Below are 16,619 nucleotides of genomic sequence, written 5' to 3' on the forward strand. Positions count from 1 at the left end.
GGTTCTGTTCCGAGTTATTCCTTCTACATAGCTTATGTATATTAAGAAGACCAGTAAGATAAGTTTCAAAAAAGTTATTCCTTAGAATTATCTTTGGACATCTAATATTCCATCAAATGAACTAATTTTCGTAAAAAGTGCAATTATTCTGACAGAAAACCCTGTTTCGCCCCATTTTTTCATCTGCCACATTACATCTCTTTGTCAGTTTCCATTCACCAATATATATTTTTCCTTCAAGGTAAGAAAGTGTTCATAGAATGAGAATATTTATGGCTTTAATATTACTGTAAAATTGTGTTAATTTGCATCTTAACATTCAATTGATTATTTTCGAGATGTGTTTTAACAGCATATAGGCCCTCGTTTTACGAACAAGAATATAAAGATTCATTCTATTTTAAAACTTATTTTGTTCCAAAAGTTTTTTTTTTTTTTTATTAAATTCTACTAGATGGATATTGTTGCTGTTGGAATATGGTTCCGTGTAGGTACCACAAGTTCAATATTCAGAAAGTATAACAAAAATAACAACAAACTCCAGGCAGATTAAAAAATGAAGACCTTAACTCATATAACATCAAAAAATATTAATACACTGAAAAGTGACTAGATAAAGGCATTTTCCGAAAACAAGGAGGGTCATCCGTGTCTCAGCAGAAATTTGAACCAGTGGAATATCAAGAATTTTTTATCCTTTCTGTAAAAAAAAATTCAATCGGATGATAGATTTTACTTATCAACTTCACTAATATAATACAACCTTAAAGTTTTGATTCTAGGTACTGACGTTGTTTATCATCTTAAGATTTCACGTGTTAAAGTGTTCTTTTTATTTGTCATTGTATTTTTGAACCTAAACTGTTGAGTCCTTTTTTTTTTAATTATATCCTTTTGGCGTAGCTCGGTAATTATGCATCCTGCCATTGTGGTTTGGTAATTGTTTTCATTTGTTTCTTTAATTTTTGGAAATGTTCTTTCTCTATAGGGTATCTAAATGCACTTTTGTGACCTAACTATTATTCTTATAGTGTTTAAGATAAAATTGACTGCTGTATTCAACTTTAAAAATTTTCACCTATTACGTATGTTTGTTTTGCTCACAAATTGATGTCTATACAGTGGAAGGTTTTTCTACTGTCATACAAGTGAGATGTTGAGCTAGGTTTAATGTACCATCTTCTATATAAGTCAGGAATATGACAGTTGCTATCAAATCATTTTACGTGTTGGATTTTTGGATTTTGCCATTTGTTAAGGGACTTTCCGTTTTGAATTATTATTGAATTTTGGTATTTTTGTTATTTTACTTTCTAAACTATGGCATAGTATTGCATTATATTTTAACGTTTATCTATGAGTTAAGAATAATTTAGCAACTCTTGCTTAAACACCCTTATGCAAAGTTGACCTTACAGGGTATTGGTTGTTCTGTTTATGACTCTTTTGATCTTACAGCTCCTTTAGTATTTATACATAGTAGACTTTCAGATTTCGGTTTAGGATTTCCTAATGAAGGTATATTTAGTGAAAATTTATAAAGTTGTTTTTTGGGCTGATGGCCTGTTAGTTCTGAAGACACCATCAATGCAGTAGTCAGTGCTACGCCGTTGATATGATTTAAAACAATTATTTCTAATTTTTAGTTGAACCATTTAGAAATAAATACATAACTAAGCTTTCAACTCCCTTATTTAAATTTGACAATAAATTTAGATGGTTTTTGCTATTCTGATTTGGTAACTTTTAGTCATATAGTTCTTCAGGAAAAATTACTTCCCTGGCTTTTATTTTGTTAATCCAGATGTTCGCTTTGAACGCACTACATTTTAACAATATGTACTTTCATTTGATATCTAGTCTATATTGTCTATAGTATTTGTAAATATCTCACGGTTAAAAAGTTCTTAGAAATATTAGAGCTGATATTAACGCTGAGATTATTACCTACGTTGCCGAAGACCAGAACAGACTACTTACTGTTGTGTTCATTTATCTTGCCACCCGTCTGTCCGAAAGAAGTTTTTTGTGGCTAACTTTCGTCAAAGTTTTTCTTGGCATCTATTAAGAAGAATGTGAATTGACCAGCAGCTTCGTAATGATACATAGCAGGGTTTTAGAAATTTTAACATCTCTATTGCAGACACTCTCTTTTTGCGAATAGTTTTAAAATTTTCAACACTCATTGTGCAAGGATAATATTCGTCGAATGTCCCTTCCCTTTTTAAGGGAATGATTTTATATTTGGTCTGTAGCTTGATGATGATGAGTTGCAGCGTGTAAGCAGTTTGTTTTTATATCTTACTTGCAGCCATTTTCGTCAAAGAGTCCTTGATTTCGATGATAGGGAACGATGAGTTATTCAACGCAACGCAATCTCCATTAATTTCATTCCGAGACCTAAATCTAGACCCCATACATTGTATAAGCCATGGTTATCAGACACAAACAACTTCAACTTGTCAAACCGTAATGACATTTCAATAAACCTGAACAGACTCTTTATCATGAGTTAAAGACGGCATCAAAAAAGAAATTTATTTTGAAATATCATTTTTCGTTTGTTCATCTTTCACATATAAAAAGACGTTATGTGCGCAGTAAATATATATATATACAGTCTTTGTTTAACTTTGTTATAAGCATAAGTACTTTTATCGTTAATTCATTATTCGGAAAGGGTTCTACATAACCCTGTGTATCGCCTTTTATTTTTGCTGTTAGTGTAAAAGTGGAATGTCGACTGCCAAACTAAGTCCATTTATCATGTTTATCAGTAAAATACAGCAAAAATAAAAACGTATTTTTCTGAGAAAGCTTCCACCCAAGTTAAGCAACATTCATGAAAAATTCAAAGAAAATACCAAATCGTGTATTTAAATGTTTATTACTAAAAAATAAGTCCATTCAATAGTAAAAATATGAGGAAAAAATACATTTCAACATTTAGCTTCTAATATTGGTTTAATAATTGAAAAGCTTCATAAAAAGTTTCAGAAATGGCACCTACAAAAGTGCACAGAATAGTAAGGATTAAGCAATCCAAAATGTCAAACGATTATTTCATAATTATTTTCATATTAGTTTGCATTTCATGATTTAAAAATACCAATAAACATGCTTTGCCAATTATTTATAATAAGAACTACTATTATTTTGCAATGTCATTGATCTGATAAAAGCTTTAATATTACTTATTCTTTGTATATTCTGATACTAATAATAATGTTCTTTTATTCAAAACCAATTTAGCGTATAGAATTTACATATACAAATATAAGTATCAGTGATTAACTACATATGTGTTTTAAAATCACACACAGTTCTGAATCTTTAAATCATCTGCACAAAATGACCGTCAGACGACAAAAATAATAAAATACGAGCATTAAAGTATGAATAACGAATCTTACCAGCTAACAATTATAAAGGTACAAATAGAATGTTATGAACAGACCACGATTATACATCCTGTCGATACTGTACGTTCGTTTATATTTGGACGCTCCTTAAGATCATTAGATTATCAGACTGTTTGACAACATTACACTGAATCGGTTGGACTTGTACTAACGGACACTTTAGTCTGTGAAAATTTGAGTGATTTATCAGTAAGAATTTGCTTTGACCTAGCAGCTTACGTGTGCCTCGTAACGAATATTTAGTAAATCCAGCTGTAACGGATTGTTATCGATTGTTCTAACGTTGTGTTGTTACAGCACTTGTTCAGGTTTGGGAAAGTTTGATCACATAATAAAATGTTTGATCCAACAACTTAATTATGTAAATGTCCGAGACAGGAGCTTGCAATAGTGCTTGCCGTTGGTTCATGTCTGACATCCTTATTTAAGGTCAATTAATGTCTTATGAATTAGGCAATTGGTTTTTTCTCCTAAATTGATTCACATTTTGTATGGGTTTTGCCCTACAGTTGCAGTTCACACATAAAATTTATAAAAAAATGTCTTGAAGTTTCCTAGGCCTTCAGTATGTTTGTGATTTTGACTTTTGCTAAAAGAAAATACATTTTGGTTTAAAAGTATGCCAAGACAGTCATGTTCATTATTGATAAAATTATACAATACAAACGCCATTTAATCAAGGTGTCCCGCCCTTTAACAGTGCGCACATTTTAAAACTGAAAGCATTTGGCTGCCTTATATGTCGAAATCTACGTTTTTTTATGTAATAACTCTACCTTCATCGATGTCTAATCGCCACCATGTCTGTTATTTATGTACATGGTCGTATTCGTCAGTGTAATAGGCTGCTCTGCAATAGCGACCCTGAATTTTCTGTTGTCCAATTATAGCGCCAAATTAGAGGGCGGCAACTCGCGCTAGTAAAAATTACCGTATTTCACCAAAATAATCAAAATTTCGCTTTTTTATAACATTTTGTAATACGTTAATCATATTTCTATTCAGTTTTCGTCCATTGATATAAATACAAGCATTATTTTATTAGGCCGTACCTTGGCCTATAATGGTTTACTTTTGTAAAATGTTATTTGGATGGAGAGTTGTTTCATTGGCAATCATACCACATCTTCCTATATCTATTATTTTATTAAAGTCATCAATAAAGAATTTACAACAAAATAATTAATGGAGTGCATTGAAATCAGACCTCATAGGGTAGAGGGGTCAAACAAAAGCTCGTAACTTTTTAAAAAGCCTGGTGACCCTCATTTTATTTTACCTTAAATGTTGGAAAATATCATAGCTTTGATATATTCGTTTTAAACAAAATCCACCGGGAAAATTTTACAAATTCGATTTAATATGTTTAGCCTTAAACTGAAAGTAGGAAAAATGCTAAATTTTGACATAAATCTGATAATAAAGGATTCAAGTCTAAAACAACAAAGGGAAAAGTTTATATTTCAAATTTAATGTTTTTTCACATTATAATCATACTGACTTGGTTCTAAAAGTCTTTGAAGTTGATTAAGCTGTTATTGTTCAAATGGTGGAAATGATTTGGGAATAGGGTCAAAATCGCACATTTCGCTACAATTTGAGGGAAAAACGAGCCAAGTGACCCCATTTTTTCTTTGTATTTTTGGATTCAGCATAATAAGATCTACAAAAAATGTGAAAATAAAACAAATCTACCTAGGGTCCTTATTGGAGTGATCCACCTTAATATATATATAAACAGCATTGTTAGTGGCTTTAACTTGTCCTCTTCTTCATAACAAAAAATAGTATATATTTTAGATCGGTTGATATTCAAATCATACTCTCTAATAGAAAAAAACAAAAAGTATGGGGTATCCATACATGTCACAAAATCAGTACATGCAGAGTAAATAACACAGAAAGAACAAAGGAACAGTTTGAATTGCAGGTCTTCATCTCAACTCATATTGAAGCCTTCAACACAAAACAAAAGAAATTATCACCTCACTACAAATGCAAGACGGCACCTTGTACCATTTGAGTGAAATTTGTTGCAAAATGATTCGGATAGACTCTGTAATTTAAGATGCACCACCACTAAATTGGTTCCGGTAAAAAAAATTACATACTGAATAGATGTACATATTTAAAACCAAATTGGTCATACGCATAAGTGTAAATATAAAACTATGAAGTCGACAAGCTCAGCGCTGCTATTTTTATTATACAACTAAGTACTTTGACTATATGCCTAATTGACAAAAAAAATAATATCTCGAAACCAAAGATTTTTCGAAAATGCCTGATTTTGAGGTTAGATACATCGCCTAATTATCTTTAGTTTATTAATTCCAATGATGTAATGATTTTTTCTAATATTACTAATACAAGAAAAAAAACCATTTCTTTCAGATGTCGAAAGCATTCTTCGTTTTGGTAGCCATCGCATCGGGGATTTCACAGACTGGAGGTAAAACACCAAACATTCAAAGCCAAAAAGTAAACAAACAAGTCCAAACAAAGCCATGGCAAGACACCACCACGAAAAAAATTACCCTTCGAAAATAATCACTTTTGAAAAAAAAACGGTTTTAATAATATCTACAGGTAATTAAATGAAAAATAACTTTGTCGTTTATGGTATACTACTTATGTGTATAAAATTCTTCCAATAATTATGAATACCAAGAAAGTTCTGTCATATAAATACATAATTTAACACTAGATACAAATTGGGGTGAATATCAACAATAAAACTATACAATTAGAGCTAGCTAAAACTTCCCTGTACAGATTTAAGGAGAATAATCTTGAAGTTTATACAAATGTAGTACGAAAAAGTGAAAATTAGTAGATATTCCAAATAATCAAAGCTCAGCCTGGTATATAGACAAGATCCATATTAATATAAAATAACCAAAAAAAAACAGTATCAACAGGTAGAATTAACAAGAACATACGATTTGAGAGTACTCGCAGTAACTGACAGCTAGTTAAAAGCCAAAAACAATTAATGATAAAAAATCATGCATCAGAGACTAAAATCAACTAAAACACATCCCAGGGATTTAGTATTTTAACGTCATGAACAGTCAGAGAAGACATGACTTGTGCAATGCCAAAAATGAATGTATCGACAGGTAGGATAGTGAGGAGCGACTTCTTTAGAGAAAAAATTAACGTGTGTGTGTCTCTATACATCCCGCCTCAAAAGAAGATACAATTTAGTTATGTTTTAATTTGCTAATGAAAAAGTCGATATTAATACCAATGTAAACTATATTCAGAGATCTAATTACAATATTGGTACGATAACCCTTACTTATAAGCTTGTTTAAAGGTTCGATGAGTTTGCACGGATCACATTGTGATTTCTTCGCTTTAAGTACAATATTACCGTAAAATTTAGGATGTGAAATACCATTTTAACAAGTTTTCTACAGGTACAGCCAAAATTTCTAATCAAATCATTGTATCTATGTAAATTTAGTAAAATTTTTAAGTAATTTATGGTATCGAAATCCCTGACACAATAATTTCCCAGTGATGCATTGATTACGTTCGTTAAAAATCTATGACATTAGAACACACACGGGCATACCGAACGAGTTGGGATATATAAACACCGTATGATGGAGCCAAAGGCACATCGCCGTCTAAAAGAGGAAAATTAACAATAGGAAATGAAAAATCGTCTCTTTTGTCGTAAATTTTAGTATGTAGTTTCCCGTTAGAAATTGAAATGTCTAAATCTAGAAAAGGACAGCTGCTGCTGTTTATGTTAGATTTAGTTAAAGTAAGTTCTTTTGGGTAAATTTCGGAAGTATATTTAGAGAACTCTGGATTATTCAACGAAAAAATATCATCCAGATAACGGAAGGTCTTTTTGAATGTATCAAGCAAATATAACAATGATAGGTCTGCATTTATATACACGCGATATAGTATCACCAGTACATCCAAATTATGATATTTTACAAAAACGTGTAATTTTAGAAAAACAAAATGTTGCAGTCAAATAATTGATTATTGAATTTATGAAACGCACAAAGTCAAATTATGCTAAGACGACTTCATACACTTGACGCTATATTACAATAGTCATTAATGAATACTGTGTTGTCCCGTTATGTGTCGTCATATATGTATATCTGTACTGTACCTTAAACAAAATACGTCTGTTTTCAATATGATTTTAAAAAATCACTATAATAATAAATTATTATATCATATCAGCGAATAAAAATATGTTGAATAAGCAGAATGTATGATAAACCTTTTTTTCTTATAACAGCAATGTGTCACAACAACGAAATAGGCGATTTGATGGAAGGACAAGTTTTGGATCATCCTACTCGGCCATGTCAAAGATATATTTGCCAAAATGATACACTAATAACAGTTAATTCAGGTAAGGGAACTTTAGAAAAGACTTATTCACTGGTTTAAAGTTTCGCTGTTGTTTTATTTCAATTGAAGTCAAACGTATTTTATAAAGTAATACACTGGCTTGTAGCCATTCTTGAGCAAGCAGACAGCATAACAAGTCAAAAACATCCACAGACATGAAGACATATCCAAACTTCCAGGGCACATACAAATGGTCATACTTACATGGACAATTATAATTTGGAACTCGCTTCCTGAAACTATTATTGGAACCACCTCTGTTGACATCTTTAGAGATCAGCTGACATCAGCTGTTGTTTCTAGCCTTAAATAAACAAATTCAATCTCCAAAAATGAGCATAAAACTTATATTTCTAATCACAATCTGTATCTACAAATACCTAAATTGTTATTAATCTTTTTTTTTATAAATTTGTACAAAGTTTTGTCAATCACGCATGCGCAACTACATGTATTCTTCAGTATTGACGCCTTGTTGGCCCAGAGAAGAAGAATTAAATAAATATAAATTACATACAGCATTAGAACTTCAAGGATCAACTAAAATTATCATGATTTAATATCAGTAACGTCAAAGGAAAAAAACTAGTCATACAGTTTTATTCTGCGCATATGTGTTGAAGATCTATTATAAATGAAGGTATAAGCTTTTTAATTATCATATTAGGTTAAGCACCAACCGGACGGTAGTTGTGTTTGTTTTGTAATAATACATTTGATTGACCGATAACTTTTTAACTCATTACCGTCTCGCCAGCGAAAACTGGCTTCATCGTGACTTATTTAAAAAAATTTAATTTAAATTTAAAAATGTATTAAACTTAAAATTACAAAAAGGATAAAATGTCTATCTTGCTTAAAAAGTTTTTATCATTTAAGGCTGTGTGTTCAATGGTACTTGTTACAGAATAGATAGTGAGTGGCAATCGGGATGTCAGACATATAAATGTGACGTCAAATTTCAAAACAATACTGTATGGTATACCTCGGAAGTAAAAGTACCACGTAAGTAAGGTCCAGAATATGATATTAAAAAAAAAAACCAAAAAAAACCCCAAAAGAACCAAAAAAACGGAAAAAACGAGTACCCTACAGGAGCACATGAGATCACCCCGAGTTTTTGGTTGGGTTCGTGTTGCTTAGTCTTTAGTTTTCTATGTTGTGTCTTCTGTACTATTAGTTGTATGTTTGTCAGTTTATTTTCAATCTATGAGTTTGACTGTCGCTTTGGTATCTGTCGTCCCTCTTTAACCCCCAGATTTCTTAGTGACAGAATGTGTGTGGTTTAAAGATAAGCCGTTCCCAATCTTTCTTAATTTTTGCCGTCATTTTTATATTTCGTTCTGATTTAAACATATTTTTTTTACATATTAAATTATAAAACGTTAGTTTTCTCTTTTTAATTGTTTGACATCGGTAATGTTATGACCCTTTACAGCTGATTATACTGTATATGCTTTGCTCATTGCTGAAAGCTGTGTGCAATAAACAAAATCTATGTCATTTGGTTTCTAGTGAAGAAACATTTATACCTAGACTTCTTATTTTATATTCATGGCAATCAAAGAATTGTCTTTTCATGTAGTATCTAGATCTGCTTACTTTTCAGATACACCTGAGATCATCACGTTGGCTTTAAGTAGGTTTTTGTCATGGCGTTGTAAGTTGTTTTGTCATGGCGTTGTAAGTTGTTTTGTCATGTCGTTGTAAGTTGTTTTGTCATGGCGTTGTAAGCTGTTTTGTCATGGCGTTGTAAGCTGGGTTTTTTTCTTCAAATTAAGAGTTTGATGTACCATTGGTACCTTCCACCTCCCTTGAATAAGAATCTACCTACATGCAAGAAAACAGTATTAGTTGTACAAATCTACATGTATGTGTACCGCTAATATTTCGAGATCATCTTTTTTAATCATACGGAAATCATATACATTTTAGATATATATTGATAATACAATCTCCCGCCATAACATAAATATTTTCTATAACCAAACCAAATGATTATGCCCCAAATGAATATCTTGATATTTATCACATACCACTTTGCCTGACAGAAGACGCGAGTTTTGTTTACAACAGCCATCAAAGGTATAAATATATAATAAAATACGCGCGTTTCGTCTACATAAGACTCATCAGGGACGTTCTGGTTAAAATAGTTATAAAGCCTAACAACAACAAAGTTGTAGAGCATTGGCAAAGACACATCAGTGACCTCTTGTATACACAGCATAACCATACTTGTAATTACACTATAGCCTTAGAATGTAGTCCCATAGACACAAATGAAAAAAAATCACAGCGAATTTGCCTTCAGATTCAAAGATTGGTATACAGAGCCTTGATTTCCATAAACCCCGCCAAATAACTGGCGTGATCTCAGGCGCTCCTGAAATTACGCTCCACGTGTGCGTACAAAAAGCTTGAATCATCTGAAGCGTTCTTTGTTTACTTTTCTACATTGGCTAGAGGTATAAGGTTGGGGGGGGGGGAAGATCTCATAAACATGTTTAACCCCGCCGCATTTTTGCGCCTGTCCCAAGTCAGGAGCCTCTGGCCTTTGTTAGTCTTGTATTGTGTTTAATTTTATTTTCTTGTGTACAATTTGGAGTTTAGCATGGCGTTCATTATCACTGAACTAGTATATTTGTTTTGGGCCAGCTGAAGGACGCCTCCGGGTGCGGGAGTTTCCCGCTGCATTGAAGACCTGTTGGTGACCTTCTGCTGTTGTTTGTTTTATGGTCGGGTTGACCCATTCCCCATTTCCATTCTCAATTTCATTATAACATCAGCCAGTTTAGGTGTACAAGTGAAGAACATTGCTGCGAGGAATTTAATTTTTAAATTTTAAAGCAAACATATTTCTTACTACAAGCCACATAGATTTAGAAGATTGTAAGAATGGGTTATCGCTGGAGATCAACTCGGGTTATTTAAACACGTTTGACATAACAATTAATGAGTCTACTTGTAGTTAATAATTTGAGTTTATATGAAGCGATATCCAATTCTCACTATGAATATCTTGAGGTTAAATGTTAAACGGGTCCAAGAAGGCTTGTATCGTTTTATTTATTTAAATAATATTAATCATTATTTTAGGCTGCGAACATGGTGATAAATGTTTTGAAAAGGGTCAAGAATGGGTCGAGAAATGTGGTACTTACACATGCAAAGTAGTTAATAATAACGGCACATACATTTGTGAACCAATTAGAATACGACAAGGTGAGATATACCAATCTGATTCACTTTCGTAAGATAAGTTTCACCTAAAGGTCACCATGATCCCTATCATAGCATGCAGAAATGTTTTAAATGTTTATATTCATTTTTTCTTATGATGAATTCTTGGATTTTATCCTGCTCATAAACACATGTGTCCTAGATCGATAACTGTCTCTCACCAACGGGTTCCTAAGGAATATGTCGGAACACAAAACAAAATCCACAAAAAATCCAGCAAAACGACAGGTTGAGCAAAATAATAATAAAATACATATCAAGCCGTTTTAAGACACCTCTAAATAGAAATTACTCGGCTTCATTTCAAAATATAGAGAAATTTCATGCATCCGAAGTATTTTTAAAAACAGGATGTATAAATATTAATAAACGTTAGGAGCTTCATACCAAAAATATCCAATGGAATAGGTGTATACATACATTAAATCAACTTTTCCAGTGGTAGTTAAAACATTAGACTACCGGTAGCCTTGGATTCTAAAAGATGGGCGAAAGATACCAGCTACATTTGAACTCATCAGTTAAAAAATAACCAGCAATATCATGTCATAAAAAAGAAATATAACAGTATAAAAAATGGTACATAAAAAACATTATAGAAAACTAGAGGCAGAGCTACACGAACCATTACACAAATGAAGGTTATCTCCATGCTTCGGAAGGGTAATCAAATGCTGTTCAAAATGAAGAACCAATTGTGCTGCTCATCTAAGTACGATCTCAAAACACCTATTACATCGGGCTTCAACACCATAACAATCAAAACACCTATTACATCGGGCTTCAACACCATAACAATCAAAACACCTATTACATCGGGCTTCAACACCATAACAATCAAAACACCTATTACATCGGGCTTCAACACCATAACAATCAAAACACCTATTACATCGAGCTTCAACACCATAACAATCAAAACACCTATTACATCGGGCTTCAACACCATAACAATCAAAACACCTATTACATCGAGCTTCAACACCATAACAATCAAAACACCTATTACATCGAGCTTCAACACCATAACAATCAAAACACCTATTACATCGAGCTTCAACACCATAACAACTCAAAACACCTATTACATCGGGCTTCAACACCATAACAACTCAAAACACCTATAACATCGGGCTTCAACACCATAACAACTCAAAACACCTATTACATCGGGCTTCAACACCATAACAATCAAAACACCTATTACATCGGGCTTCAACACCATAACAACTCAAAACACCTATTACATCGGGCTTCAACACCATAACAACTCAAAACACCTATTACATCGGGCTTCAACACCATAACAATCAAAACACCTATTACATCGGGCTTCAACACCATAACAACTCAAAACACCTATTACATCGGGCTTCAACACCATAACAACTCAAAACACCTATTACATCGGGCTTCAACACCATAACAATCAAAATACCTATTACATCGAGCTTCAACACCATAACAATCAAAACACCTATTACATCGGGCTTCAACACCATAACAACTCAAAACACCTATTACATCGAGCTTCAACACCATAACAATCAAAACACCTATTACATCGAGCTTTAACACCATAACAATCAAAACACCTATTACATCGAGCTTCAACACCATAACAACTCAAAACACCTATTACATCATAACACCATAACAACTCAGAACACCTATTACATCATAACACCATAACAACTCAAAACACCTATTACATCGAGCTTCAACACCATAACAACTCAAAACACCTATTACATCGAGCTTCAACACCATAACAACTGTCTATTTACCAGATAGTCCATTAACAATCAAAACACCTATTATATTACATCGAGCTTCAACACCATAACAACTGTCTATTTACCAGATAGTCCATTAAAAATCATAACACCTGTTACATCGAGCTTCAACACCATAACAACTGTCTATTTACCAGATAGTCCATTAACAATCAAAACACCTATTACGTCGAGCTTCAACACCATAACAACTGTCTATTTACCAGATAGTCCATTAACAATCAAAACACTTATTACGTCGAGCTTCAACACCATAACAACTGTCTATTTACCAGATAGTCCATTAACAATCAAAACACCTATTACATCGAGCTTCAACACCATAACAACTGTCTATTTACCAGATAGTCCATTAACACTCAAAACAAATATTACATCGAGCTTCAACACCATAACAACTGTCTATTTACCAGATAGTCCATTAACAATCAAAACACCTATTACATCGAGCTTCAACACCATAACAACTGTCTATTTACCAGATACTCCTTCAATAAACAAAACACCTATATTACGTCGAGCTTCAACACCATAACAACTGTCTATTTACCAGATAGTCCATTAACAATAAAACACCTATTACATCGAGCTTTAACACCATAACAACTGTCTATTTACCAGATAGTCCATTAACAATCAAAACAAACATTACATCGAGCTTCAACACCATAACAACTGTCTATTTACCAGATAGTCCATTAACAATAAAAACACCTATTACATCGAGCTCCAACACCATAACAACTGTCTATTTACCAGATAGTCCATTAACAAACAAAACACCTATTGCACCGAGCTTCAACACCATAACAACTGTCTATTTACCAGATAGTCCATTAACAAACAAAACACCTATTACATCGAGCTTCAACACCAGAACAACTGTCTATTTACCAGATAGTCCATTAACAATCAAAACACCTATTACATCGAGCTTCAACACCATAACAACTGTTTATTTACCAGATAGTCCATTAACACTCAAAACAAATATTAGATCGAGCTTCAACACCATAACAACTGTCTATTTACCAGATGTCCATTAACAATCAAAACAAATATTACATCGAGCTTCAACACCATAACAACTGTCTATTTACCAGATAGTCCATTAACAATCAAAACAAAAATTAAATCGTCATTTTTTAAATACAAGGGGGCTGTGTTTTTTCTCATTGACTCGAGTGTCATTGATGATTCTTTTGAAGACAAAACGCGCGTTTCGCGTATACAATTTCAATCCGTATGTCTAAGTTGATTTACTCCAAGCATTAGCAACGAATCACAAATTGCCAAAATGTGCATATGGCAATGGTTTCTTTCATTCTGTGCATTAAGTTAAGTGATCAGTGTCGTCTTCTGCATATAAAGCCATTTATAGGCGACAACTCTTTTTCAACTACTTTTAATAATATCATTCCATTTTGTTTATCATCCGTTACGAAAGCCTTCTTCATAAAAAAGGGACGAACGATACCAGAGGGACAGTTAAACTCATAGGGTGAAAATAAACTGACAACGCCATGACTAAAAATAAAAATACAAACATACAAATAATAGTACAGAAATCACAACATAAAAAACTAAAGACTTAGCAATACGAACCCCACCAAAAACGAGTGGGGATCTCAGGTGCTTCGGAAGGGAAAGCAGACCCTGCTCCGCATGTGTCATCCGTCGTATTGCTTATGTTATTACAAATCCAGTAAACTAGTTTTATTCGGTAAGTCACATTTGTGAAAAGGGAAGGGTAGTATTGTAGTAGTGACAAGTTAACATAAGGAACATATCCGATATCATATGTAAAACGGTTATTTCATAAAGGTTAATCAACTCGTGATGGCGTCTGTAAAATTTACGAAGGGATGATTTCAACTTCACCATTTGGAATTCTTGGTTTAATAGCTTTCTTGTGAGCAGAAATCCTCTATCAAATAAGGAAACTCATGATAGGAAATACAAGCCCGGGAATATCGTATCAATCAGGAGTTATATACTCCGTAAGCAGGCGCTGCTGGAATGTTGCTACATAGAAAGTTGCTACATAGAAAAATAAGTGTTGGTGTAAGCAACTTTGTATATATAGAAAAAAAAACTTTAAAGAATCCTGTCCATGGGGAAAAAATAAAAAGGTCCTAATGAAAATATAAAAACATGTATGTGATTAAATATGAAGCTTCTGCGATGCTTATTGTCTATAAGCAACACACCGGTTATTTATGAATTTGTTTTTGCTATTTAGAATGTACGGATATTAATGGTAATTGTCACGGTTCGGGAGATACATTTCCGTTCAATTGTACTGGAATTCCGTGCGACTGCACATGCGCAACTGATGCTAATCCAGTCCGGTATAGATGTCAAGTTCCGAATGTAAAGTAAGTGTTATCGTAGGAAGCATCAAAGGATAAAATGAAGGAATACTGTACGACATTTAAATATGGAGTGTGGAACGTTTTGTTTTGTTTTGTTTTGTTTTGTTGGAAAACCACTTCTGCACCAAATATATTGAACATTTTAGAATATTACCGAAAACAGTTGTTTATAAATCATCTTAGTAAGAATTATTTACCCTATGACTTGTTCTAAAATATCATTTATTCCTGTATATATTTATATCGTTAGATTTTAAATAAGAATATCTTCTTATATGTTAGCATTGTTCAAATAAACATTTGTCCGCATGCATTGTCTGTTTACTATTATTCTAAATGTAGAGCATAGTAGATATGAACTATTATACTCAAAACTGAACGCTGAGAAATTTTAGAAATAACTGGAAATTAAGATTTAAATTTTGAAAATTAAAAACTTTAAAGTTAATCTTAGTTGGATGTTACTATTATGTTTAGGTCTGTTTGATTATATAGATTTTAACGTGTTTCGGAAGTTATACATTCTTCGTCTCTGGGTGCAGGACTAGACCAAGTCAGTACTGTTTCCAAGGAATTGTGAAAATTAATTTGTTGCCTAGGGTTATTTGTTTTTGCTATTCAATAGGGTTGTTGACTCTTTGAAGCAGTCCTGGTGGTCATTTTCTATTCTATTAGCATACATTTGTTTGGCTATAAGCGTTATTAATGAAAGTTAGTAATCCAGAAAGAAAAAGCAAACGCTTCAACGTATACAATATATAAAGTACCTTTTTCGAATAAAGGAATATAACCTTTCAGCAAGAACAGCCAAATATAATTTCCAAACGGAAATTTTATATTATTAATAAGTCTTTTTGAGGTTTCAACACTTCCCTTCAACCTTTTTCTGCAGATTTAAAAAAAAAAGTACTTAAAAGAACTTCAAATAAAAATTAGTACAGTTAAACACCTAAATCCAAAATATTGATTACGAACTTACAAAAGAGACAATGATGAACAATGCATCACAGAATAAAAACAAGAATGCTTAAAACTACAGAAAGCAAATAATTAACCTGCGGTCATTATTCTAATATCGGTTACTGTACTTCACACAAGATTCATAAACAGTATAGAAAACGATACAAAGAACAGACTACACAGAATTTTAATGCCTAAAAAGGAAATACTAGTAAACAATGTATACTTAAATAAATGGATGGATATTAGCATCAAGGTTTTAGTAGGTTATAAGTTCTGATTAAGTAACGACGAAGATCTGCTACTGGAATGGGAAAACGTTACTATTCCAAATGATAAAGCTTCTTCCAACATTTGGTTACATAAAAAGAATGACGAAAATGAAAGTCCCGGACCTTTTGAGGTAAATCACCTTTCACACTTTTGACTCT

The 16,619-nt window shown here is 32.6% G+C and overlaps 1 protein-coding gene across 1 annotated transcript; it reads left to right on the forward strand.

Annotated features, from left to right (window-relative positions):
• Positions 1 to 189: 189 nt before the first annotated feature.
• LOC139522308 (uncharacterized) lies at positions 190 to 15,537 on the forward strand. The gene is made up of 6 exons (XM_071315849.1): positions 190 to 241; positions 5,817 to 5,874; positions 7,699 to 7,815; positions 8,694 to 8,819; positions 10,914 to 11,039; positions 15,096 to 15,537. The coding sequence occupies exons 2-6, from the start codon at positions 5,817 to 5,819 to the stop codon at positions 15,233 to 15,235; spliced, it is 567 nt and encodes a 188-aa protein (XP_071171950.1). The 5' UTR covers positions 190 to 241; the 3' UTR covers positions 15,236 to 15,537.
• Positions 15,538 to 16,619: the final 1,082 nt, after the last annotated feature.

Source organism: Mytilus edulis, chromosome 5, assembly GCF_963676685.1.
Source record: "Mytilus edulis chromosome 5, xbMytEdul2.2, whole genome shotgun sequence".
NCBI classification, from domain to species: Eukaryota; Metazoa; Mollusca; class Bivalvia; order Mytilida; family Mytilidae; genus Mytilus; species Mytilus edulis.